This window comes from Triticum dicoccoides, chromosome 5A (genome assembly GCF_002162155.2).
Source record: "Triticum dicoccoides isolate Atlit2015 ecotype Zavitan chromosome 5A, WEW_v2.0, whole genome shotgun sequence".
Classification (NCBI taxonomy): Eukaryota; Viridiplantae; Streptophyta; class Magnoliopsida; order Poales; family Poaceae; genus Triticum; species Triticum dicoccoides.
In genome coordinates, this window is record NC_041388.1 from 326,469,058 (window position 1) to 326,495,553 (window position 26,496).

At 51.0% G+C, this 26,496-nt stretch overlaps 1 protein-coding gene and 1 long non-coding RNA gene across 3 annotated transcripts; both read right to left on the reverse strand.

Moving 5' to 3' along the window:
- Nucleotides 1-1,473: 1,473 nt before the first annotated feature.
- LOC119301279 (probable protein phosphatase 2C 67) lies at nucleotides 1,474-23,423 on the reverse strand. Of its 2 annotated transcripts, XM_037578226.1 has the most exons (11): nucleotides 23,268-23,423; nucleotides 22,106-22,520; nucleotides 21,926-22,034; nucleotides 21,042-21,078; nucleotides 19,975-20,019; nucleotides 19,245-19,297; nucleotides 4,394-4,555; nucleotides 3,798-3,881; nucleotides 2,655-2,744; nucleotides 2,508-2,555; nucleotides 1,474-2,010 (listed from the first exon to the last, which is right to left on the reverse strand). In XM_037578226.1, exons 2-11 carry the CDS (start codon nucleotides 22,450-22,452, stop codon nucleotides 1,903-1,905), a joined length of 1,083 nt encoding a protein of 360 aa, XP_037434123.1. In that variant the 5' UTR covers nucleotides 22,453-22,520; nucleotides 23,268-23,423; the 3' UTR covers nucleotides 1,474-1,902. The 2 variants fall into 2 exon arrangements, with proteins under 2 accessions (XP_037434123.1, XP_037434124.1); XM_037578227.1 differs by lacking the exon at nucleotides 3,798-3,881.
- Nucleotides 13,583-14,310, reverse strand: LOC119301280. The gene is made up of 3 exons (XR_005146998.1): nucleotides 14,043-14,310; nucleotides 13,788-13,872; nucleotides 13,583-13,633 (listed from the first exon to the last, which is right to left on the reverse strand). It is a non-coding gene; the product is annotated as an uncharacterized LOC119301280 (long non-coding RNA).
- Nucleotides 23,424-26,496: the final 3,073 nt, after the last annotated feature.

The following is a 26,496-nucleotide window of genomic DNA, read 5'->3' on the forward strand; positions in this document are numbered from 1 at the left end:
GTCGGAACGAAAAGAAGTTCGACTACATCAACCGTACTGTCAAACGCTTTCGCTTTCAGTCTACGAAGGTACGTAGACACACTCTCCCCCTCTCGTTGCTATGCGTCTCCTAGATAGATCTTGCCTGAGCGTAGGAATTTTTTTGAAATTACATGCTACGTTTCTCAACATGTTGTTCTAGTGTGTTGGTCTGTTGGGACCTTAGCACGGCAACTTCTCGACTGTCTCCGTAACAATGTTTGTCTAGCTCTAGTGAGGGAGGGGCGATAACGACGGCACTCCTTCGACTTACTCCAATGCTTATAGTCGTCGCTAGATGATCTACGGACATGAATGTAATTTGTATTACTTCTTATGTTCGTTATACAGTCATGATGTTTGACCAATAGGTTGGAAGTTTTCTTAGAAAGAAAAAAGAGTTCTTGAACTAAAATGTTCCCTGGCCATGATTTTATTGACAAATGGTGTCTTTTTCATAACAATTAAATGCACACTAATGTGGCAATCGGTCCTTAAACTAAATCAAACACATCTGGCACGCAGCACTAGTAACAAAGTGGAGAGATACATGGATTGTACAAAAGGCTAATAAGCTTTTGTAACTATTTGCTACTTCAGGACTTCCTCACGTTTTCTACTCTAACCCTATGTAGTTCCGATAAACTTTTCCCTTTAGACTTCAACGGCGAGTCCGTGGATTCGCCTCCTTTCTGCTTAGGTTAGAATTTTTAGTCCTCGCAGGTACGGCGCTTAGGTGGATGGCAGCGCTTCTTCTTTGAATTTGTCTTCGAGGCTTCGATCCTTCTCGAGTTCATCCGTTAGGCCTTATTCAACGGAGCTTCGGCGTAGATTCCTACCGTCTCCCTAAGGTGGTGACGTTAGGGTTTCTCGTCATGTGGCGAGAGTTGGGTCAGGTGCTTCAGATCTATGCAAGAGTTCAATGGCGACAACTGCGGCTCCAGGGCATTGGTCCTTAAGGGCACATGTACGAAGACTTTCCGGCTGTCATCAACAAAGTCAAAACCGGCTTTGATATGGGAGCGGCATCGACATCACGCTCCAACGGCAGTAGTGGTCGGTGGTCTTAGAGTCTCGATGTATTTTTATTATGTTCAAGATGCTTTATAGATCTGATCTTTTTCGGATAAAAAAACTATCTACTACTTCTTTGCGAACAACTAAAAATGTGTTTCCAACATATGAATTTACTACACTGGTGCTTCATAAAGTACCATTTTGGTACTTCAATGCCGTAAAGAAAGCATAGGCCAAACAGTAAGAGAAAAAACTACTCCCTTCGTCCCATAATGTCAGTGTGAAAAAAACATCTTACATCATGAAACGAAAGTACTATACTCTTGGTACCTGCCTGACTAGCCCATCTTCAGGATCTTGTGTAATCCTCCCAAGGAGGAATACAAGATTTGAGATGCCGCATTTCCCCATAAAATCATTATGTGGACCGTGGATCTATTCTCAGCACATATATCAAGGATTAAGTTACACGTAGTACTGACAATTCGATCAGAATCCAAGATTCACTTACTCCTATATATGCATTGGTTGAAGATCTAGTCTTCTCGATGGAAAAAATAAAATAAAGAAGCAGGTCAGACCTTGTAAATAGCTGTAAAAGAGACTTGGGTCACATGAGACCGGCCAAGTAACATTTCTTTATAGCAGTTTAGAGGGGCTTTTGCTACAAGAATCAAGGTTGGAAAAAGCAAAAAAAAAAAATGTCAAAACGAAGTACAGATAGTGCACTAACAGTGTTCTCATGGACACGCACAATCGTTTGCCAGAGCACGGAAATCATGAAGGCTTGAATCACATATTGCTCTTCGCAAATTTCTCTTCTCGGGTTCAGTTCTGTGAGAAGCTTGTTGCAACAGCCAAACAATTCTAGTGCTTGAAGACGATCAGAACAGCAGTGCAGTTATCCTTGCACCGCCTCTCGCGGACAGCCTCCTTCACCAGGCGCCGCACCGCGAGCGTGGCTGAGGACGTCTCCTATTTAGCAAAGAGTCGTGTTAACAAAGGTTATGATGCCTGAGTTCGAATTTACATAAGAACTGGGTTAGTCATGTGTGTCCTATATAATAATACAAAGTAGTACAAGTCTAAATTATGACGTCTTCTCCCAAGAAATTCTCCCTTCCAAAACCCCAGTTATTAATACTGCGCTAGGCGCCTGCGTCCGCCCACTTGCCAACCTTTGGCCCAAGAGCTCCCCTAGGTCACGGCTACATCATGAGACCATGGAGCTCTACCATATATACACAGGCAATCTCATCCATGTGAGAATGAGTAACACGAATTTTACTACAAAATAGGCTTCCAATTTAATTTCGGCATCGTCCAATCAAAATCTAATCAGTTTTACCTCAGAAGAGATAACTAGCAGAAAATAGTGGGTACAAGAAACAAATGTACTCCCTCCGGTCCTTTTTACAAGAAACAAATAGTGAGTATTTAGAGTTATAGAGATTAGTTTGAAGAAATAACACCTTCAATTGCTTCTGGACAAATTCAACAGCGTCACTTGGCCCAAACACCTGGGTTCACATAGAAAGTTAAGACTCACCACAAATATGATTGAAGAAATAAAAATGAAGCAAAAACTAATATAGCAAAGAAACGGGAAATAAACATACTCCCCACAAGCCATCACATCCAAGAATGATGAAATGGTCCTTCACTGTGAGTTCAAAAGAATGGACATCTGGTGTTGCAATCAACCCCACCTGCACGATAGTTGATTGATATATGTTGATGCTCCATTTATAGACAACATTGTTAACATAACTACTCCCTCCGTTCCTAAATATAAGTCTTTTTTAGAGATTCCAACAAGTGACTACATACGGAGCAAAATAAGTGAATCTACACTCTAAAATATGTCTACATACATCCATATGTTGTAGTCCATTCGAAATGCCCAAAAAGACTTATATTTAGGAACGGAGGGAGTAGCTTTCAGAAAGCGTGCTTAAGGAGCTTGGATTAAGCATGCAGTGGAACACGTTTTTTTTTCTTTTCCGATAGATGTGGTGATGAATAAAAATATTGGGTATTTTGGCTAGACACAGCTTCATGTGCAAAGACAAGACAGTCTATGTCTTCGCAAAACATAGATAGAACCTTTAGCAAATGTTGTAAAATTATCTCTGTAATGTGGGTACCTCATACAAATGCAGAGTGTTTGAGTCTTCAACAGATTTGGATGTGAGCAACATAATGTAAGAACTAGCGACTGACATAAATTAGAAATGCAAGTCCAAAGTTGTACCCAATGGATGTGAACTCTATACAACAGATCTGTGTTTTCATGAACTCTCCCATGGGTACCTCCATTATTGCATTCTTGCAAACGGATGGCCAAGTGATAAAATATAACTGATAGTTTAATACTAGGGTTTACTAGCATCCCAGAAATAAAAAACTTCGCTACTTGATCTTTCTGCCAAAGAAAAACAAAACTACTTGATCTAGAATAAACATAAAAGTGGGCATAACTGTAAGCATAATTATTTCTAAGCAAACAGATACATCTCTGTGGTCATTATTAGTGATCCTATGCTCCTGGAACTCACAAAGGAGTTCCATTGAGTGATGAAATAACTTATACTATGAAATGTCATCTATTTGGTAGATGGGCATGGGAATTGAGGGTCTAATTCCTATAGCTTAAGAAAAAGGAGGAGGAAAGTGGTATACTCCAACAGTATATATTTTCCATATACACAAATGGAACACCAGAATAAAAAATATCAGCAAATAAATTTGCATCAGTAAACCTTCTTAAAGTGACGATCTCCAAGAGATCTAGATACTTCAATGCGCCCTTGTAGTCTTCCATTAGGACCAACAGAACCTCCAGCCTTTGTACGAGAACAAGGTAAAATTAACCGTGAGCCAAGACACATCAAAATGAACATTTGATATGCAATGGTAAGGTGCTCATCAAATACGGCATTCGGAGAGCAGTGGTAAAATTAGGAGCAAATGAGACCACAGAAGAAAACCAATAGAGGAGCAAATGGACTACAGGAGAACAAATTTGTACTTCTTATCACAAATCAGCTAATTCCTATCGCTAACAATTGGTAGCAATTAGGGCAAGGCAACTAGGCATAGGTTGGATGCACAACCAAAATGCTAATATTCAACTGTTCGAGAAAGTCATGTGAACAAACTAGAATAATATCAGGCTTCAATTTGGTATAATTGCCAATCAGATCTGATTTGACAACTTATGGTGCCAAAAAAAATGATACAACATCCTTGCATTGGCACCAAGCAGGGAGCTGTTTCATTGGGAACATACAAAACGAAGCAAAACATAATTTATGAGGGGGAACTGAATTAATGTTGGAACCATAAAGCTATTCACCTTCTGGATTCTCGAGCGTTCTTGTGGAAAGATGGCTTTGTGTTCTCTTGTCAAAACAATAGCTTTCAGTGGACTTTTGGTGTCAGCCACCACACCTTCACCATCAGTTGAAGTAGAACGAGCTAATACTGCTTTAGCATCCCCAGCATTCGCAACTACAACCTGGAACATGTCAACAAAGAACCGCTTATGCAAAATAGATTGCAACGATTATATAGTACTTCCTCCATTCCAGAATATAAGGTGTATCGATATTCATGCAAGTCAAACTTGTGTACGTTTGACCAAGATTATAGAATAAAATATCAAAATTTACAATACAGAATAAAATATGAAAATACTTGGAGAAGGCCTATGATAAGATACCGCGGAATGTCATGTGGTGGGCCTTGGAGAAACACAATTACCCTCATCAAGGACATGTACGATAATGTTGTGACAAGTGTTCGAACAAGTGATGTCGACACCGATGACTTCCCGATTAAGATAGGACTGTATCAGGGGTCAGCTTTGAGCCCTTATCTTTTTGCATTGGTGATGGATGAGGTCACAAGGGATATACAAGGAGATATCTCATGGTGTATGCTCTTTGCGGATGATGTGGTGCTAGTTGACGATAGTCGGACGAGGGTAAATAGGAAGTTAGAGTTATGGAGACAAACCTTGGAATCGAAAGGGTTTAGGCTTAGTAGAACTAAAACCGAGTACATGATGTGCGGTTTCAGTACTACTAGGTGTGTCGGAGTAAGCGACCACGGGTAGCCTAGCCGGCTCCCTCTGGCCCTTCTGAAAAAATTACGAGCCGATCCGGCCCTCAAGAATCCAAGACGTGGGGCCGCCTTCCCCTTGCCGGCTGTCTCCCAGGCCGACTATCGGAAGGCGGCCCGGCTTTAGCCCTCATGAAGAAAGCCGCGGGAGGGCCGGCTCCAAGAAGCCGGCCGCGAGAAGCCGACTCCCACAAAGCGGTCAAGATCGTACCCTCGAAGTCTGCATCCACATAACGGCGATGTGGCGGGGCGTGGCTACAATAAAGCCTGCCACCCCCGAATCCCGGAGCACGCCTGGCACAGTGCGCCGTACGGGGTGGCCATGACCCGTCCGGCGCGGCACTGTTGCCATGTTGACCCTGATGCCACCCACGACGGGCTGTCAGCGCGGCCCACGGGCGGTGGGCCCCTTCAGGCAGAAAGACACCCGAAGGCCGCCAGGCCTCCCCAGTCGGCCCAAAACAGGGCCGGCTCCCCACAGCCAGCTTGCTTCCTCCCTCGAAGGAGACGCCCCATTAAGGAGACAAGAGGAGGTGAGGCTACAGCGATCGCCCGCCGGGCGGCGGTACTGTAGCCACGCTTACCTCGGCGAAGCCCTCGTCACCAGGTTTGAGGCAACAGTAACCAGCCACCGACAAGGCCCTTGACAGTGGGGCCTGCCTGTCGATCAAGGAGCCGGCAGCCGGCGGGACCCACCAGCCGGCGCAGAAGCCGGCGAGCGTAGACACAGATGGCTAGGGCCCACGCCCAGCCGGATTACCATTGTACCCTATAAACCCCCCGGGGCACCCATGCAAAGGGTGGAGCTGAGCTAGTTTTAGACACCACATAGAGAGGAGAGGAGAGCTAGCCGTGCCCTTCTTCTCGCCAAATAGCTCAAGGAGCATCTTGTAGCCACTCGTTCATCTAGTGATCATGCGGAGACCCCGCAGAGCAGCAGTAGGGGTGTTATCTCCACGGAGAGCCCTGAAGCTGGGTAAGATTCGCCGGCATGCATGTTTCGCCTCATCCCGCTTCCAGGCACCGGCAACGTCTTACTGGCTCCCACAATGATAAGCCACCCGTTGGCATATGTCGCACCTACCACCCGACATTTGGCACCCACCGTGGGGCCAGGTGCACCGTCGTCCGAAGACCTGTTCTGGACGGGAACCCTCTTCCTCCCCAGCGAGCGTAGCCAGCCCGGCACGCCCAATGGCGCTTGCCACGACGCGCTGAAAGGCGTCACCAACGTCTGCGCAGCGAGCGGCCTCACCGATCTCCTTGACGAGACCCTCATCTCCGACGAGCCCGCCTCTGACGCGGGCACCGACCACCTCGTCAACCTCCTCGGCCAGCTCCACGTCTCCGGCGAGCCTGCTGTGGACTTGGAGTCTGTTGGCTCCACCGATCCGATGCCTGTCGACTCCGACATGGCCTCACTCGACGCTTTCCCCATCGACGTCACGACCTACAACGACCCGCTTCCTCGGGCCGATGGCTGCGACGGTGCCACCACCGAGGTGATGGTCATCGGCCACGGCGGCGCTTCTGGCGAGAACGCCCTCGACGCCCCGCATGCTGCGGTCCACGACTTGTCCATCCCCTTCCCGGCCGATGCCGACGCCGAAGCACTGGAGGCTCGCCGCCTCGCCCTCCTCGCGGAGGGCCGGAAGTTGGCATCCATGAGACGCCTCACTGAGGCCCACCAGCGCGAAGCCGACCGCGCCGCCTTTGGCACGCCGCCCCCAGGCGGGCCAAGCCGAGCCGGCGTTGTCAGACAGCGCGGCGCTGCCCTCGCCGACACGCTAGGAGTCGACCGCCCAGTCTACGCCACTCCACTCGAGAACCTGCGCGCCGCCCAGGCGGCCGTAGACGAGCTAGACGGATTGGGGGCCGAAGAACTCCCCAACATGACCAGACGCATCCAGCAACTAATCGATGCAGCCGCACAGCGGCACGAAGCCGACGCCCGCGCGAAAAGCCCTCCCCCGCGCCGAGAGCACAGCGCGACGTCCCGGACGCCGACTGCGGGTAAAACCCGCGCGCGATACGAGAAAGAGCCGGCTGCCAGCCGAAGCCGAACCCGGATCTCTATCGAGCGAGACGCAGAAGGCCGTTCCCGGGCCGTGGAGCGGCGGGGCAACCCGCCTCCGCCTCCGCCTCGTGGGAAGAGGTATCCCACCCCACCGCCTGTCACGCATCCGACTCTCAGCGGCCGACTAGGTCGCCGCAAAGGAGTCGGCGAGAACGACGCCCGCCATCGGATCGACCGCCTAGCGCGATCCCTAGCGCTAGAAGAAAAAGATGATGTCGGCCCGCCTTGTTTCGGCCCCCACATCCGCGACGAGCCTTTCCCCAAAGGGTTCTCGCTCCCAACAGACACGCCCAAGTACAACGGCTCTGTGAAGCCGGAAGATTGGTTGATCGACTACTCCACAGCGGTTCGCATAGCAAACGGCAACAAGCGCGTTGCCGTGAAGTACGTGCCCCTCATGCTGCAAGGCACGGCGCGGACCTAGCTCAACAGCCTCAAGCCATACAGTATCAACAGCTGGCTAGACTTCACAGAAGCCTTCGTCCGCAACTTCACCAGCACCTACAAGCGGGCTCCCAAGCCCAGACAGCTCTCCTTGTGCGTACAAGGCCCTGCCGAATCCACTCGCGACTACCTCACGCGTTGGGCCGAGCTCCGCAACTCTTGCGAAGGGGTGCACGAGGTGCAAACCATAGAATACTTCACTGCCGGGTGCGGAGAAGGCACCCTCCTCAAGCACAAGCTCCTCTGCGACGAGCCGACTACCCTCGACGAGCTTCTGGTCATAGCGGACAAGTACGCCACCGCCGACTCCTCAATGAAGACTGAACTCCGGATAGACGCGTCCGGAAAGGTACTCAATCCGGCGCCCAAGACGCCGGCTGGGGACTCCGGTCGACGCCCGTACCAGAACGAACACAAGCGCAAGGGCCCCGTGCCGCTCTCCACCAGTCGGCAGGTGGCCACAGTCGAAGACGAGCAGCCGAAGGGCCGCCCGCACCCAAGAAGCAGAGGGGCCCATGCAAGTTCCACAGCGGCGCGAAGCCGTCCAAACTCTCGACGCCCCATGCAAGTTCCACAGCGGCGCGAAGCCGTCCAACCACACAACCCGGAAGTGCCACTGGCTCACCCGAATCTCCAAAGGCGAAGGGCTCGCGCCGCCTCCGCCTGCTGGTCCGCCGCCTCCAGCTCCGCAGCTGCCGACCGCTCGGCCAGCAGTCGGAGCTGTGCACGATGAGTTCCCCGACGAGCATGCCGCCTATGTCGTCTTTACAAGCCAGCCCGAAGGCCGGCGCAGCAGACGCCGAGAGCACCAGGAAGTCAACGTGATCGCTACCAGCCCCGCCGAGCACATGCACTGGTCAGAAAAGCCTATCAGCTGGAGCCGGGCCGACCACCCAGAGGTGATGCCATCTCCCGGCTCTTATGCGTTGGTTTTGGATGCCACCCTTGCAATGGACAGACGCGCCGCCCGTTTCTCCCGCGTGCTGATAGACGGCGGGAGCAGCATCAACATCCTGTACCGTGACACCCTGGAGAAGCTAAATGTCAAGACGAAGCAACTCATGCCTACTCGGACTGTGTTCCATGGCATTGTACCTGGCCTGTCCTGCGCCCTCATTGGCAAGATCAAGATTGATGTTCTCTTTGGGAACAAGGATCATTTCTGCCGGGAAGCGATCTGGTTTGAAGTGGTGGACCTGGAGAGCCCCTACCATGCATTGCTTGGTCGTCCACCTCAAGATGAAGATGCCGAGCGCCAAGGGCATCATCACCATAGCCGGCGATTACAAGAAATCTTCCGAGTGCGCAGCAGCCAGCAGCCGGCTGGCCGAGTCCCTTGTGATTGCCGAAGAAAAGAAGATGTTGGACCGAGTCGTGGTCATGGCCGGCAAACAGCCGGCCCTGTCCCCCGATCCCAAGGAGTGTGATGCCCAAGGATCTTTCCAGCCAGCCAAGGAGACGAAGAAGATACCTCTTGACCCCGAGCACCCAGAAAGGTTTGCCGTCATCCGGGCAAACCTAAACAGCAAATAGGAAGGCGAGCTCGCCGATTTCCTCCGTGAGAATTGGGACATCTTTGCATGGTCCCCTAAGGACATGCCGGATGTTCCGAAGGAATTCACCGAGCACAAGCTACACGTCCGAGAAGGCGCAAAACCAGTCAAACAACCCCTCCGCCGACTGTCGGAGGAGAAAAGAAGGATTGTAGGAGAAGAGATAGCCCGGCTTCTGGCAGTCGGCTTCATTATGGAGGTTTTCTTTCCAAAGTGGCTCGCCAACCCGGTCCTCGTGCAAAAGAAGAACAACAAGTGGCGCATGTGCATAGACTACACGAGCCTCAACAAGGCCTGCCCCAAAGATCCCTTTGCCCTGCCAAGAATTGATCAACTGATAGACTCCACGGCCGGATGCGAGCTGTTGAGTTTCTTGGATGCTTACTCAGGATACCACCAGATAAAGCTAGATCCAGCTGACCGCCTAAAGACCGCCTTTATCACGCCATTCGGAGCTTTCTGCTACCTGACTATGACATTCGGCTTGAGAAATGCCGATGCCACATTTCAGCGTTGCATGCAGAAGTGCCTCCTCAAGCAGCTCGGCAGAAATGCCCACGTCTACGTAGACGACATTGTAGTGAAGACGGAGAAGCGCGACACCTTGCTGGAAGACCTCAAGGAAACATTTGAGAACCTGCGCCGGTTCCAGATCAAGCTCAACCCCGAGAAATGCGTGTTCGGAGTGCCAGCCGGCCAGCTCCTAGGCTTCCTGGTCTCCGAACGCGGCATCAAATGCAACCCAGTAAAGATCAAGGCCATTGAGAGAATGGCGATTCCCACCAAACTTCGAGACGTCCAGAAATTCACCGGGTGCTTGGCCTCCCTGAACCGCTTCATCAGCCAGCTCGGAGAAAAAGCTCTCCCCCTCTACCGCCTCATGAAGAAGACCACTCACTTCGAGTGGAACGACCAAGCCGACCAAGCTTTTCACGAGCTGAAGAAGATGCTGGCCACGTCGCCTGTCCTGGCGGCGCCGACTGAGAAAAAGAGCCCGTGCTTCTCTACATTGCTGCAACCAGCAGGGTGGTCAGCACCGTCATCGTAGTCCAGCGCCCAGAAGAGGGCCGAGCCCAGCCGGTCCAGAGGCCGGTGTACTATTTGAGTGAGGTGTTGTCTACCTCGAAGCAGAACTACCCGCACTACCAAAAGATGTGCTATGGCGTGTACTTCGCCGCCAAGAAGCTGAAGCCCTACTTCCAAGAGCACCCCATCAACACAACAAGCGGCTCGGGGACTTCCATAGTTACGCCCGACCCAGGGACTGCCACACCCGGCTCGGGGACTGCGGTAGTCGGCCCGGGGACTGCACCAACACAACAAGCGGCGGCCGACTCCAGCATTTCACCACCCAGCCCGCCCGCCCTGGTCGCAGTAGCCGTGTTGGCAATAGAAGAAGTCGCAGCTTCATCATGGGCCCAGTCCATCCTCAACTTCCTAATAAACCAAGATTTGTCGGCTGACGAAACAGAGGCAAGACAAGTCCAACGCCGAACCGGAGCATACACAATCGTCAACAGAGAGCTCGTCAGGCGCAGTGTCACTGGAGTCTTCCAGCGATGCGTCGAGCAAGAGAAGGGCATTGCAATCCTCAGAGACATCCACCAAGAAGAATGCGGCCACCATGCGGCCTCAAGATCACTCGTCGCCAAAGCTTTCCGCCATGGGTTCTTTTGGCCGACCACTTTAGATGACGCCAAGGAGTTAGTTAAACATTGCAAAGGGTGCCAAGTCTTCAGCTCCAAACAACACATGCCGGCTTCGGCACTCAAGACCATTTTCCTCACTTGGCCCTTCGCCGTTTGGGGACTGGACATGGTGGGCCCATTCAAGACGGCACGCGGTGCCATGACACATCTGCTTGTCGCCGTGAACAAATTCATCAAATGGATTGAGGCAAAGCCGATCAAGAAGCTGAATGGGCCGACTGCCGTGACATTCATCACAGATATAACAACTCGGTACGGCGTGCCACACAGCATCATCACCGACAACGGCACGAATTTCGTCAAGGGAGCATTGGCACATTTCTGCGCGACGCAGGGCATCCGGTTGGACTTAGCGTCCGTTGCCCACCCGCAGTCAAACGGCCAAGTCGAGCGAGCCAACGGCCTCATCCTTTCCGGCATCAAGCCCCGACTGGTCGTACCACTGGAACGTTCGGCCGGCTGTTGGCTCGATGAGCTGCCGGCCGTCCTCTGAAGTCTGTGCACTATCCCAAACAAGTCAACCGGCTTCACTCCTTTCTTCCTCGTGTATGGTGCCGAGGCGGTCATCCCAACTGACATCGAGTTCGACTCGCCTCTGGTAACCATGTACACGGAGGCGGAGGCCAAGGAAGCACGAGAAGACGGCGTCGACCTGCTGGAAGAAGGCCGGCTGTTAGCCCTCAGCCGGTCCGCCATCTACCAGCAGGGCTTGCGCCGCTACCACAGCCGGAAGAAGCCGAAGGTACGAAAGAGAGACGACTCCGGCAAGGAGTCGGAACAACCATGAAACGTCAACCTCCTTCGAAGATTTTACAGTTGAAATGCAGTATGTATCACGCTAACTTTTGTACTAAGTACGAGACGATAGGCCCCCCGAGGAGAGCTCGGGGACTGCCATCTTTTATCTATGAATGAAGAGTATCATGCTTATGATCATGTCATTACATTCACTTTTTCGTCCGGCACCGGGTTCGACTAGTCGGCTCGGGGACTGGCCGCCTTGAGTTATATTAGAAGTCCTACCCACGGTCAGACAAGTAGTGTGCCGGCACCCAAGCCTTCTCTTGCCAAAAGTCGCAACTCGAAAAACCGGCTGTCCGGCTGGCAAGAGTTAAAGGCAGAAAAGGACGCTCACACAAAAAACGGCTAGGGACTAACGAACTAATATAACAAAAGCCGGTTTTTCTCCCACCATCGACCGATTATCAGAGAAGCCGGCCGGCCGGCTTCCATTCACCTCGCTTCAATCTAAAAAAGCTCGAGTACTTGCCTTCCAAAAAAAATATAGCCAAGTTCTTCCCTAGCCACAGGCTGCAGAGCAGCTACCAGTTGGGAAGGCAGCAGCCAGGGGAAGGCGGCAAAGAAAACAGCCTAAGGATAAAAAGCATACGCGAATGAAAGTCAAACACACACACGATCATATTTACACAAAAGACCTTCAAAAGACCAGCATTCAACATAGTTTGAATACACCCCCAGTGGAACTGCGCAAGTTTAATAAAAATTGTTCCAAAGAGTAACAAGCAGGAAAAGCAAGGACGGCAGATTAAGCCAAGGGAACGACTGGCGAGTCGGGCAGGTCGGTAGAGACGGCAGTGCTGGCTGGAGGAGTGGCCGGCTGGCGAGCCTCGGCATGATCACCACCTCCCGCAGAGGGCGCGCTAGCACGCGCCTCGTTGCTGGAGGCACGGTCAAGCTGAGGCTGGCTGGCCGCTTCACCGGCCGGCTCGACGTCTTCGCCTTCCTCTCCTTCGTCGTCTTCACCTTCATCGCTGGAAGCGATCTCCTCCGCCGAGTCCTCACCCTCTGCCGGGTCCAGCCCGAACCATTCCTCCGGCTGGGCAACGCCGTCGTCATTTATCTCAGGAGCAAAGGCGCTGATGTCAGTGCACTCGGCGATCGTCGAGGCACGCTGAGCGATAGCCGGCCGCACCTCCTCCATCTCCTTGTCGGCTTCCAGCCGCCAGATGCACAGCTGGTCCAAGTTCAGCCCGGGATACCAGGCTCGAACGAACTCCAGCGCCCGCCCAGCTTCAAGACGGGCTGCCGATGCCTTCCAGGCCTCGAAGCAGCCAACCACAACCTCCAGCCAGTCGGCAGTCCGACTCGGGGTGCGGGAAATCGCTTCGCCTGGCCAGAGGGTGGCCAACACCTGCGCCCCGGCGCGCTGGAAGCGGCGGAGCATGCGGTGAGCCGGCTGCAGCCGGGCTTGGACCGCCAAGAGTTGCTCCTCAAGCGTCCGGCTCGCGTCCGGCGCGATTTCAGCCCCCGCCTGCCGGCGCGCCTCGCGGTGAGCCTCGATGGTCTGGGTGGCAATGACGGAGGAGCCGGGGAAGTAGTCTGCACAAAGAACAAAAAACAACACAAGTCAGAACACAAATCAGGGGGCAAGGGGCAAGCAAGGAGTGAGGAAGGCGGCTTACCATCGATCAGATCCTCAACCCGGCCGTAGCCCTCGCTCAGCGCTTGTTTTACCTCAGCCCAACCCGCCGCTTCGGTCTCGAACTCAGCTTTGAGGGCGTCCTTACTATCCTGCGCCTTCTTCAGGGCCGCCTTGTGGCTCTCCTCCTGGTCGGCCAACTTCTTGGCCAGGCGGTCACGCTCCAGGACTAAGGCGTTGCACTCGGCTTCCTTGGCGCGAAGGGCGGTCTGGGCCCCGCTGAGCTACTCCCTCAAGACGGCATTGGCTCCTGCAAGCATGAAGACAAAAGAAAAATCAATAAGAAAAAAGTCGTCAGAGAAGATCTGACCCGACTGCTCAGCAGTCAGCCCGAATCTCGGGGACTACACCCAGTGGGTGCGCTGACGCGCCCCCACAGGAGATGAACGAGACAAAGCACGCACTCCGGCTGTTGGTCAGGTCCTCAGTTTTCTGGCCCAGCTCCTGAGCCTGGGAGTTGAAGGCAGCAGCGCGGAGGTTATGGTATTCCTGAAAGATCAGACAAGATGCAAGAATAAGATAGCTGTCAGGACCTAGTAAGTTCCAAGCCGCCTGCTCAGCAGCCGACTCGAAACTCGGGGACTACACCCAGTGGGTGCGCTGACGCGCCCCCACGGAAGAAATCAAAAAAGCAAAACAACCAAGGCCGGAAGGCTCACCCGGATGACAGCCCGCGTCGTGAGGAACTCTTGGGTATATCGCTGCAGCGAAGCGGCCTAGGCTTGAAGCCGGTTCCGGACCTCCTGGGCCGCCGTGTTCAGCTCGGCCGTCCCCCCGCTGGGCGTCCACTCGGACGTGCTGGCACTGGCCGCCTCCAGGGCCTCCGCCGTCCGGCTGGCGCCCGCAGCTCTGTGCGGCTCCGGCGCGAAGGTAGCTCCCCCTGCGCGCCAGCGAAATGCCGGCTGCACCTCGAGGCCGGCCCCTGCCTCCGGCTCGCCCCCGACCGGCTGCTCTGGCGCCGCGGCTGGTTGGCCGCTTTGGCCCGCTCCAGTCGGCGCCGTCTGCGGCGCCTCCTCCACGAAGACCACGTGGTCCTCCCTCCTCTCCATCATCGGTGGGTCTCGGTCGACCTCCTCCGACGAGGGCACGGGGATGTCGGGGGCCACGGCGCGGAGGGGAACGACGAGCTGCGGAGGCTGGTTGCGCGAGGCCTCCGCCTCCTTCTCCGCGGTCGCCGCCTCCGCTCGGGCCTTGGCCGCCGCGTCGGCCTGCTCCTTCGCCGCCTGGGCGGTCCTTCGCTCCGCCGCCTCCCGCTCCTCCCGCGCCTCCCGTGTGTTCCGCTCCGTGGCCTCCATGAGGTCGGCGCGGGGATCCACGCAGCGGGAGCCTGAGGACCCTCCAGTCGGCCCGACTACGGAGCCGCCAGGACCTCGCTCGAGGGAAAGCGGTGCCCTGCCCGACAAGCAAAAAAAAGTTTAGAAGAGCCTCAATCGAAGAGGACAACAAAAAATACAAGACGTTTGACGCTTACGCCGAGATCGCCTGCGGCTGTTTCACCGCCTTGCGGAAGCGGGCCGCCTTCACGGTCGCCTCATCCCGCTTGGTCGCCGCCGTGGAACCCTTGGATTTCTTCCGCCGGCTGCCGAAGTAGGTCGACGCGGCCCGGCGTTTCTGCGCGCCGGCACGGGCAGCCGGCGCGGCAGACGGGCCCGCGCCTTGATGATCAAGCGCCGGCTGGCGGTGCGGAACGACTTCGACCTCGTCATCGTCCGCCCAGTCCTCGAGGCCGGCCCCGAGCCCCGCGCCGCCTGCCTCGTCGCCTTCCCCCATGACGGCATCTTCCATGACGGCCACTCCCAGGTCCGGATCATCGACGTCGTCCACCGTGCGATCAGCGAGGAGCTGGCGCTCTACCCCTGCGGCCCCGGCCGTCGGCGGAAGAAGAGGGTTCTGCTGAGGACAAACCGATTGATCAGTAGTCGGCTATCATGAGGCCGGCTACAAAAAGGAAGAAAAGAAGAAAAACTTACAGCAGGCGGAGGGTTGGCGCGAGAATACGGCCCCTTGCCATATCGCCAATCCTCGGCGAGCTTGCAGTTGGAGATGTAGTTCACCATGTAAGACACCTCAACATGAGGCATCTCCCTGGTGCTCAGCCGGCACGGGTCGAAGCGGCCGCTCATCTGACAAATCATGTGAGGCCGGCCTTGGAGCGGAAGTACTCGGCGCTCCACGAAGGCGGCCACCAGGTCGGCTCCGGTCAGGCCCTCCGACTGGATCATCACCCGGAGCCGGGCGACGGCTGCGTTCCCGGCCTGAGACAACGACCTGGCCCGGTAGCTCCACGAGGGTTGCCTCCCAGCCGGCGGGCCGGCTACGTAAGCCGGCAGGTTGACGAAGTCGCCTTGCTGGGCGACGTTCTTCACGTAAAAATAGGACTTCTGCTAGAGCTTCACCGATTGGATCAGCGGGATGGGCGGGAACGGATTGTTTTCGCCCGTCCGCCTCATGGCGATGAAGGCTCCGCAAGGGGCGGGCACGCCCGCGACAACGGTGTCGAGCTTGCACTGGAAGAATTCTCCCCAGAGCTCGAGAGTGGGGAGAACCCCAAGAAAGCCCTCGCACAGGGTGACGAAAGCCGACAGCAGCATCACCGCGTTGGATGTGAGGTGATGCGGCTGGAGGTGGTAAAACTCAAAAAAAACGCGAAGAAATCCGCTCACCGGGAGGCCGAAGCCGCGCAGGCAGTGCAAGCGAAAGATTACCCGCTCGCCCTCCTCCGGTGCCGGCGAAATCTCCCTCGCCGGCGCACGACGAACCCGCACGTAGTTCTCGCTCGGCAAACGCCGCGTCCGGCGGAGGAACTCAACGTGGTCCTCGTGGACGTTGGAGCCGTCCCACGAGCTCGACAACGCCATGGGAGCGACGCGGCGAGGAACAAGGCGATGCGACGGCGGAGACGCGCACGACCCCGCTACGGCGGGACCGAAGGAAGCGAGAGGTTCGACGGCGGAGCGACGCGGCAATGGGTCGTTGCGGCGGCGGAAGGAAGGAGAAGGAAGGTGAGAAAGGGTGGAGCGAGGGAGAGCGTGCGAGCCTCTGCCGCTCCCTCTCCTCCCCCTACTTATAGACCCGCGCGGCGGAGCCGAGGAGGCGTGGTGTGGGGGAACGTGGGATCAACTGCGTCCACTCCCCCACGTCCCGCGATTATTGCGCCCTGATGACGAAATGAAACCGCCGCGGGAAGGCGAGCGGTCCGTTGTGGGCCGCAGAAGATTCGCGCTTGGGCCGAGGCCTAGAAGTGGCGGGCCCGGGCCTGCGGCGGCGTCCCATCGCGCGCGTGCGTTGGCAGGCTTTCCTTGCCACATGGCCCGCGGGGTGGCGCGCGGTCAGCTCGCAGGCCGACCCACGTTCCCGCCTACAAGATACGGAGCTTTCCGAAGACGGCGCGCATAAGCAAAGCCGGCTCCTCGGGATAGGAAGCTGACCAAGCTTCTCGTCCCTTTGTCAGCCTCGAAGCTCGATCAGCTTCAGGGACTACTATCGGAGTAAACGACCACGGGTAGCCTAGCCGGCTCCCCCTGGCCTTTCTAAAAAAATTACGAGCCGATCCGGCCCTCAAGAATCCAAGACGTGGGGCCGCCTTCCCCTTGCCGGCTGTCTCCCAGGCCGACTATCGGAAGGCGGCCCGGCTTTAGCCCTCACGAAGAAAGTTGCGGGAGGGCCGGCTCCAAGAAGCCAGCCGCGAGAAGCCGACTCCCACAAAGCGGTCAAGATCGTACCCTCGAAGTCTGCATCCACATAACGGCGATGTGGCGGGGCGTGGCTACAGTAAAGCCTGCCACCCCCGAATCCCGGAGCACGCCTGGCACAGTGCGCCGTACGGGGTGGCCATGACCCGTCCGGCGCGGCACTGTTGCCATGTTGACCCTGATGCCACCCACGACGGGCTGTCAGCGCGGCCCACGGGCGGTGGGCCCCTTCAGGCAGAGAGACACCCGAAGGCAGCCAGGCCTCCCCCAGTCGGCCCAAGACAGGGCCGGCTCCCCACAGCCGGCTTGCTTCCTCCCTCGAAGGAGAGGCCCCATTAAGGAGACAAGACGAGGTGAGGCTACAGCGATCACCCGCCGGGCGGCGGCACTGTAGCCACGCTTACCTCGGCGAAGCCCTCGTCACCAGGTTTGAGGCAACAGTAACCAGCCACCGACAAGGCCCTTGACAGTGGGGCCTGCCTGTCGACCAAGGAGCCGGCAGCCGGCGCAGAAGCCGGCGAGCGTAGACACAGACGGCTAGGGCCCACGCCCAGCCGGATTACCATTGTACCCCGGGGGGTGGGCCTATATAACCCCCCCGGGGCACCCATGCAAAAGGTGGAGCTGAGCTAGTTTTAGACACCACATAGAGAGGAGAGGAGAGCTAGTCGTGCCCTTCTTCTTCTTCTCGCCAAATAGCTCAAGGAGCATCTTGTAGCCACTCGTTCATCTAGTGATCATGCGGAGACCCCGCAAAGCAGCAGTAGGGGTGTTATCTCCACGGAGAGCCCTGAAGCTGGGTAAGATTCGCCGGCGTGCATGTCTTCGCCTCATTCCGCTTCCAGGCACCGGCAACGTCTTACTGGCTCCCACAATGATAAGCCACCCGTTGGCATATATCGCACCTACCACCCGACAAGGTGTGAGGAGGAGGAGGTTAGCCTTGATGGCCAGGTGGTACCTCGGAAGGACACCTTTCGGTATTTGGGGTCAATGTTGCAGGAGGATGGGGGTATTGATGAAGATGTGAACCATCGAATCAAAGCCGGATGGATGAAGTGGCGCCAAGCTTCTGGCATTCTCTGTGACAAGAGAGTGCCACAAAAGCTAAAAGGCAAGTTCTACAGGACGGCGGTTCGACCCGCAATGTTGTATGGCGCGGGGTGTTGGCCGACTAAAAGGCGACATGTTCAACAGTTAGGTGTGGCGGAGATGCGTATGTTGAGATGGATGTGTGGCCACACGAGGAAGGATTGAGTCCGGAATGATGATATACGAGATAGAGTTGGGGTAGCACCAATTGAGGAGAAGCTTGTCCAACATCGTCTGAGATGGTTTGGGCATATTCAGCGCAGGCCTCCAGAAGCTCCAGTGCATAGCGGACGGCTAAAGCGTGCGGAGAATGTCAAGAGAGGGCGGGGTAGACCGAATTTGACATGGGAGGAGTCCGTTAAGAGAGACCTGAAGGATTGGAGTATCACCAAAGAGCTAGCTATGGACAGGGGTGCGTGGAAACTTGCTATCCATGTGCCAGAGCCATGAGTTGGTTGCGAGATCTTATGGGTTTCACCTCTAGCCTACCCCAACTTGTTTGGGACTAAAGGCTTTGTTGTTGTTGTTGATGGATATAATGATACAAATTTGGTACTGTAGATATTGGTACTTTTTTCTCAAAACTTGGTCAAACATGCACATGTTTGACTTTTGAAAAACCTAGTACACCTTATATTTTGGAACGGAGGGAGTGTAAAATTAAGGATTGAGATTTCACACGTAAAAATTTGCAAAATGAACAAATTATGCATCTCAAATCAAGCACGAGCATTCCGTACCAACAAGATAACACCACATAATTAGAGTTTGTTGCGCATGAGAAGAGAAACCAACGAGTTAATTATGTTGTTGGTAGATTAGTCAAGGTCGATTATGCGAGAGTTATGCTGCCTTGAAGGTAGGCATGTGATATAAAAATAATTAATCAAGGGGACACTGATGAAACAGTATCTCCAACTGGGTGAATGGAAGTATATATTTAATAAAGGAACAAATAATCTCATAGACCCTGATTCCATACAAACTCCAAACTGGATAACCAAAACGAATTCCAGAGTATGACGGTGCAAAATAGGTTGTGCATAATGAAGAAAATCTCTGGTACTGTAAACTTACCGTCTGTCCCAAGACCCAAACACATACAGCTGTTGCGCCGTCTTGCCAGTTTCCTATAGACAAGACACGTGAGTACTATTAATATCATGAGAGAAGCAACCAATAAGAAAGAAATAAACTTAAATAATAGTTTTCCGACACTGCCATCTTTCTAGGCCCTGCTTACTTGGTACAACAAAATGTCTACTATTGTCAATTTGCCATCATAACTAAGAGGTTATCCTAGTCACTTTAAGAACTGAGGCTCACGCTATGTCATTGTGTTGATTTACCTATCTTTAGCTCAAAGCATCAGCCAAGGTTCAGAAAAAGTGATAGCTCTTGGGCGGGGTGATCGGTGACCATCTAGATGCACATAGGCAGTGCCTAGAAAGCCACCAATTGCAAGGGAGAAGAAAGAGATATAGGTAAAAGGAAGAAAGATAATAGTGGAGATTGGCTGCAAAGCTGGCCCAGCTCAACTGGTCCGCTAGTGGAATACTATAGAAGTTTATAGCACCCTTCCTTGCCTAGACACACACGAAGCACCAGCCATCAGCTTCAGTTTTTTACCACAAGGAGGTGGCTTATGAGCCAAGGAAAGATCTACTGTACGTAGGATACCATCTACATCATTTTATAAGTTAGTCTAACCAGCCAGTCAGAAAAAGAGTGCCTGGGCAAACTGGCGTCACAAAGACTGGAAATTGCAGAGGAACAAATGATGAAAGTTGAGACCATAATTTCTTACCTTTAGCACTTTCTTGCAGTAGTGATTCATCAGCTTTACGGAAACCTACAAACAATAAGCATTAGGTCAAGATAAATCAGTGGTATAAAAATAACAAACAAACTTAAAATGGAAGAACATTGAATGAGCAATAAGAAGAACCAAAGAGCAAAAAGGCACCATAGAAGCACAGAAGAAAAAAAATATGCTGTACTGGCAAAATGCTAGTGCAAAGCAGAACTAAAATCATGTCGACTCAAAAGCTGAAAATCACATACAAGATGGCAATCCCCATTGCCATTTTCCATACAATACATTTATGCTAGAATGGCAGTTACAGAAACTGAGAAATATCTTATGAATTCTAAGATAACCTCACCAGCATGTAACATGCTCAAGGATTAAGGGGCTGTTTGGATTGCAGCCCTCAACTGACGATCCAAATAATTGGTCGTTGACCAAGCCTGGCTTCCCGTTTGGATGGGAGCCAATATTTTGGTACACCCAGCCCACTCCGGCTCCCCCAGTTCAGTTTGACGCCAAAAAGTTGGCAAGTGCGGGGCGGCCAGATGCTGCATCAATTAATTGGCTCGCCCATGAATGGCAGGGCGCACCCAGGTGAAAACCAAACAGCCCATAAGGGCCAAGGCTGCCTTCCATGTTAGTGCAGAAATATAGAATCAATTTGATCCTTGAATAAGATAAAGACCATTTTTTTATTGTATGCATAATGAAAATTACGAAGTACAGCGATGAAACTAGTAGAAGGGCTCTTCTAATTATTATCATTAGCGCTGTTATGGTCTAGAGTCTAGACAAGAGAAGAATTTCATGTACTAAATACTCCCTCCATTTCTTTTTAGTCTGCATATAAGGTTTGGTCAAAGTCAAGCTTTGTAAAGTTTGACCAACTTTATATTAAAAAATATAAACATTGACAATATGAAATCAATATTATCAGATGCACCACAAAATGTATTTTCATACAATATAGTTTTAATATTGTAGATGTTCATATTTTTTTATATAAATTTAGTCAAACTTTACCAAATCTTATATGCGGAGTAAAAAAGAAACGGAGGGAGTACCTTCAATAATGGCCTTCTTTGCCACTTTAACATTCATCTGCAAGACAATATATCAATATTAGTTAAATGGCCAACAACAGAATAAACACAACTGGAATATCAGAATCATGCAAGTTAATTTGAACATGAATTACTCATGAAATGGTCTCCTAATCAAAATAAACGAAAAATAGAAGGCATAAACTTAATTTTGTACAAATTGAAAGTCCAAAAGTTAGCACTCAGTGAGGAGTTGATGTCAAGAAGCAATAAATGGTCAAGTGATCTAATAGATATCAATTCCTCATCGACCAGGCCAAAGGAGAAGATGTGAAGTGCATAATCATAAATGGAAGCTATCATGAAAAGTTTCGCCTTCATTGCACACAAAGATATTCCAGGCAGACGTTAGTTGAATAGGTATGGAAGCAGAAGAAAAAATGAGGATAAAAATTACTAAGAAGAGACAGCAGTTGAGTAGGCATAGAAGGAGAAGAAAATAATGAGGATAGAAATTACTAAAACTCCAATGAGACAGTAGTTGAATAGACAAAGAAGCAGAAGAAAACATTAGGAAAAGTGTCACTGAAACACCATTCCAAGGAGGATGCAAAGAAACCATCTGAGTGTAGCACTAAAAAAAATGAAAAAAATAGGTAAGAAAAAATCCATCTGCACGAGAAAAATTGCAAGCAGGGCGGGCTACCGGACAATACCATAGTACAAGTGTAGTGTTAATTTTAAGCAAGTGATGAGCAGATTATGAACTAATTGATGAGTTTCATGGGAAGAAGCGGGATGCCGCTTGCACCCCTCAGTACGAGCAACTGAAGACAGAACAAATACATCATAACATACTAATGATTAATGAAAACATTGAACAGAAGCAGACAATGTGAACAGACCAACTCACGTGGTAATCCTGCAGCAATAACATGCGGGTGTAAGTGCTTCTGTGCATACTCCGCGGCCAAGCGGCCACCATGCCCATCATATATTGCAAAATGTGCAGATCTGCATCAAGCTACCTACATTAGATACATACATTGCATGCAAGTAATTAATATGAAGAGAAAGAGGGGCACCTCAAATTTCCAGGAGATCCCATGCTAGCATCAGGAAGCACCACCCAGGCATCCTCCATTGTATGCCTGCAGCCCTTGTCTTCTGCAGCATCGGCTTCAACACTAGTTAGTATCATCTCTTGCTGACTTGGAACTTCCGAGATGGTTGCGGATTTCTCATCCGAGATGCATGGGTCTAGCGGCAAGTTGCTTCCCTTTTGAGAGGTGTCTCTCTTTTCACCATTCGTTTCTTGAGAACTAGCAGTCTCTACTTGACAATCCTTTTCAGTAGAAGTGGCAGCACCTTTTGGGCGTTTTGATGCCCAATCTTCATTGCTAGAACTGGCTTCACGCTTTTGATGACTCATGAATATGATGAGACTAAACTCTAAAGTTTCCAATAGCCGTGTATCGATTTCACCAATTTAAGGCACCACTGGATGAACAACACATAAATGTCAGGAAATGTTGCCTAGTAGAAGCTTAAAACAAAGGTTTGACGGGAAAATGGAGGGCGCTAACTGGGTGGTAGCCGAAGAAAGATATGCTTTGGCAAACTAATAGCAAGGAGGCAAGCTAAACAAGAAACAACCCACCAACTTAGTTGCGTCACGGATCTCATAAGTAGCATAAGTACTTACTAATAACAACCCTGCATATCTAAAATGCCTATACGAAGATATCAGCGAAACATTAATACATGCTCACACAGATAGACTAAATTGATATATGGAAATGATAATCGATGTTCCTTCAAAATCAAAGCTACAACTTTGTTCCTATTTTTCCAACAAAAAAAAGGACCGATTACTAGGTCGTCAACCCACATCAAACAACATATTGCCCTAACTAGATTCAGACAACACAGAAACCTAGGGAGTTCAATGAAGTTGTGCCATTGAAGCAACTACATATCGAATGATTCTATGGGGTAACCACGCGCTGACACGACGCGATATGTACAGCCTTGCTTCCCATTATGGCTCCGAGACTGGTCCTAGAATCAAAGGAGCGCCTCCATCTACCAAGCAGCTACCAACAACAGACTTTTCTTTTGGAATCGAACAGGCAAACCGCAAAATATCAGCAAATCTTGAGGTGTTACCAATGGAGGAACCCCCAACAAGTGCCAGTAAGACAACAAAAAGGATAGAGCCTAGCAGGCGAGCAACGGCGGGCTCACCAGAACTCGGATGGTGATGAAAGGTGACCTCCGGGGATGGCGGAATTTGTATCTCGGGGCCACGGGCGGGTCCGTACGCTCACCGATGTCGCCGGCGAGGAGCGGCGGAGGTAGCGAGGGGCTTGGCTGGTGGGGAATCGATGGGACGATAACAAGATTTTTCTTTTTGAGCTAATGGGACGATAATAAACAAGTGGTCACGTCTCGTCTGGACTGTGGGCTAGTAGAAGAAGGTCCAGTCTAGCCCAACTTTAAATGGGCCACTTGCGATCTGCAAAAATGCTTAAAAAACCGAATATCCATGTCTACAAAAACCGAATACCCAATTCTGACTTCGGGCTCATCTGCACCTGATGGAAATGTCTCGCGTCCGAAAATTTAACTATGCGATATTCCTGTTTTACCCATGCCATATAAACAAAAAAGGGCTGCTTTGGTAATTTCATTGTTTTCTCCTTTTGGCCCCCAACATTTTTCCTCAGAGCCCCTCCCCTTCCCCGCCCCCCCAACCACGCCAAGCCATCGAATCTAGTCCTCCCCCAACTGCCAACTCACCACTTCACCGAAGCCGCTTCAGCGACTGGCTTGTCCACCGCTTCAGATCTCCTTTACCGCCATCATGGTCCACCGCACTGGATCTGCTTCATCGGCGCCCTCGTCCACCACAGTGTAGGCCCTTCACCGACTCCCTCGTCTGCCCCATCGCTGGCCCTTCATATAAGCCCTCGTCCGCCGCAACATATCCGCCTCACCGAAAGCACTGTACGCCGCGCCGGATGTGCTTCGCTGACGCCTTCGTCCACTGCACGAGACCCGCTCCACGAACGTCATATTCAACTCCACCGGCCCTGCTTTACTGATGTCGCAGCCTCATCAGGTTATTTCGATTTGTACTCCTTCGGATTTTCTCTTCTTTATCGTGGAACTGTTCACTTACCACATATGAGCTTTCTTATATGTTGACAGGCGCCGCAACCGAAGCACCGGAGCCGCTTCAGCAACGCCGACACCGGCCCAAACTCAACCGCAACACGAGTGCCATCGGCGATCCTTAGCTATCAAGTATGACAACAATACCCATACGCCGCCGAGAATCAGGTACTATTATCCAACGGCCGGCGCCTACGTTCACTTTCTTAGTATAAACGCCGCACATTTGAATTTCTTTAGGGCATCATTCAATTTTTCATGAGACGCGTTATTCTGTTTGCACCTGTAAGGCCATAGTTCTAGCAGTGAACATGTTACATGTGCTAAATTACAAACCAGTGCACATATAGTTACAATGCTTTTGTTTTGTCCTAAGTATTACTGTACTTCCTAGATATCATTGCCTACTATTTTATTTTTTGCATGTTATATTTATGATAATGGTGTTGTTCTGATTCCACGTGTTGGTTGCATCAAACTGCTTTATGTTCTCTATGCTTATTTACACATCAGCAAAGTAGCATGTAGTTTCGCTGCTTTTTGTTTGTTTTACCCTACATTTTCTGATGCTAACTATTACATCACTGCTCCGAGCCTCAGTTCATATATTTTTGTGCGTTCTTGATCTTCCTAAGTTGCATGACTAATTTGATGCTTCTATTAATTATGGAGCTGCCAACCCCATCAAACAAGATATTTGTTCTTTTGGGGCTGGCACCTCAAACAAGCATAAAAATAAAGTGAAGCACATATATTGTCGTGTAAGCACACATCCTTCTTTCATTAGTTTGGTTGAACTATTGATGATCAATTTGAACCAATTCATGCGATTAAAATTAATTTTACCTAAATAAAGAGTGCAGAATAAACTACAACAACTAGATTTGCAACCACGGGATGCTGACGATATCTTCAAAGAACAATGCAACAGCAGCGAGGCTTCACAACAACATATGGTAAGCTAGTGTGTTTTAGTACATGCGAAATGTAATGATGTGGGCTGCTTTCTTGGCTTGTTCCCTCAACCTGTAATCCTACAGAATTACAAATAGTTCAATTGCCCGCTTTGTTGTATTGCTTGATTCAAATGCTTGTTTGTTACTTGTTAGGCTATACCTGAGTTGGCCAATATGTCAGTAGTGGATGTTGTACTATCGTAAAGAAATGCATGCCTAGTTCATTTGACTCCTTAACTTTTCCTATGAACTTCATCAAAAGACTATCTTCGTAGTTTATATGAGGCCATACTGTTAAGTGCTTTCTCAGATTATTTCAACTACTTAGATGGCTTGGCAACTTAAATATAGCAGTGCTACACTGTCTTTCAACTAGGGATGTCAACTGGGTCCCGTTTAATCCCAATTAAAGTCCACTAATGGTATGATAGTTCAAAAGAGTTTTTTTTTTTGAGGAAAATGAACTAGCGAGCTAGCAAAAACTAACTAGATGGGACTGGCGAATGTCGTTTATTTGCCACTTATATCCCTAGTTTCATCTTACCATTTTAATTTTGTTTTCGGCTGATGCTGCTTCAAACCATTTAAAATATAGCTTGCCATGCTCGGCAATAATTCGTATGTCATTTACCATGTAAGCTTACTACCTGGATCATGCGATGACTATCTGTTACTTATGTCCAGCGAAAACCTTTCAGGACGTTCACACTAGAACACAATGTACAACCCCAAAATCTATTTGTGGAAACAGTGCGCCGTCCATGTTACCAGTTGGTAGCAGTTCCGAGGCAACACCACTGGAGAGCAGTCTGAGCACAAATATTATAGTTCTTGAGGCTCTACTAGCGGCAGAAAGAGATGGTGTGGCTGCCATGAATGAGGTAATATTGATCTTGAGGCTGGAAATTATGCAATTAGTTGCACGCATTATGCAAGCAACCCAAGAAATGAAGAAAGTAAGAATGTTACATTTGAAGACGGAGGAGGTCCTGCTGCTTCTGCTATCTGAAGTCTAGGGTAATCCCAGTTCTTCTTTAGATACTAGTTAAAATTGTCATTAGATTAGTATACCTGCATGTTGTATCATGTCTCTCAGTGGATTATGTTGTAAGACCCCCTATGTTGTCCATGTGTTGTAATGATCTGAATTTTTTAGGCGAGGTAATCCTTAGTACTTGAATGATTGACATAAGGTGAACTATTTTTCGTGTGAGCATATTCTATTGAATGAAATAACTGTTTGACTCAAAGTGTATCCAACCTACTGAATTCAAAGATCACGGTATTTCTAAATCATATTCATATATAAAGGTGGAATAAATCTTTTGTCATGGTTTTGAAGA

Bases quoted from the DNA above. Each gene is read 5' to 3' on its own strand.
- LOC119301279 (XM_037578226.1), bottom strand. From the start codon at position 22,452: ATGAGTCATCAAAAGCGTGAAGCCAGTTCTAGCAATGAAGATTGGGCA. The intron at 20,020-21,041 runs GTACTCCCTCCG...TATTGTTTGTAG, and splicing joins AAAGAAGGCCATTATTGAAG to GTTTCCGTAAAGCTGATGAA. The intron at 3,882-4,393 runs GTGAATAGCTTT...TCTCGTACAAAG, and splicing joins AACGCTCGAGAATCCAGAAG to GCTGGAGGTTCTGTTGGTCC.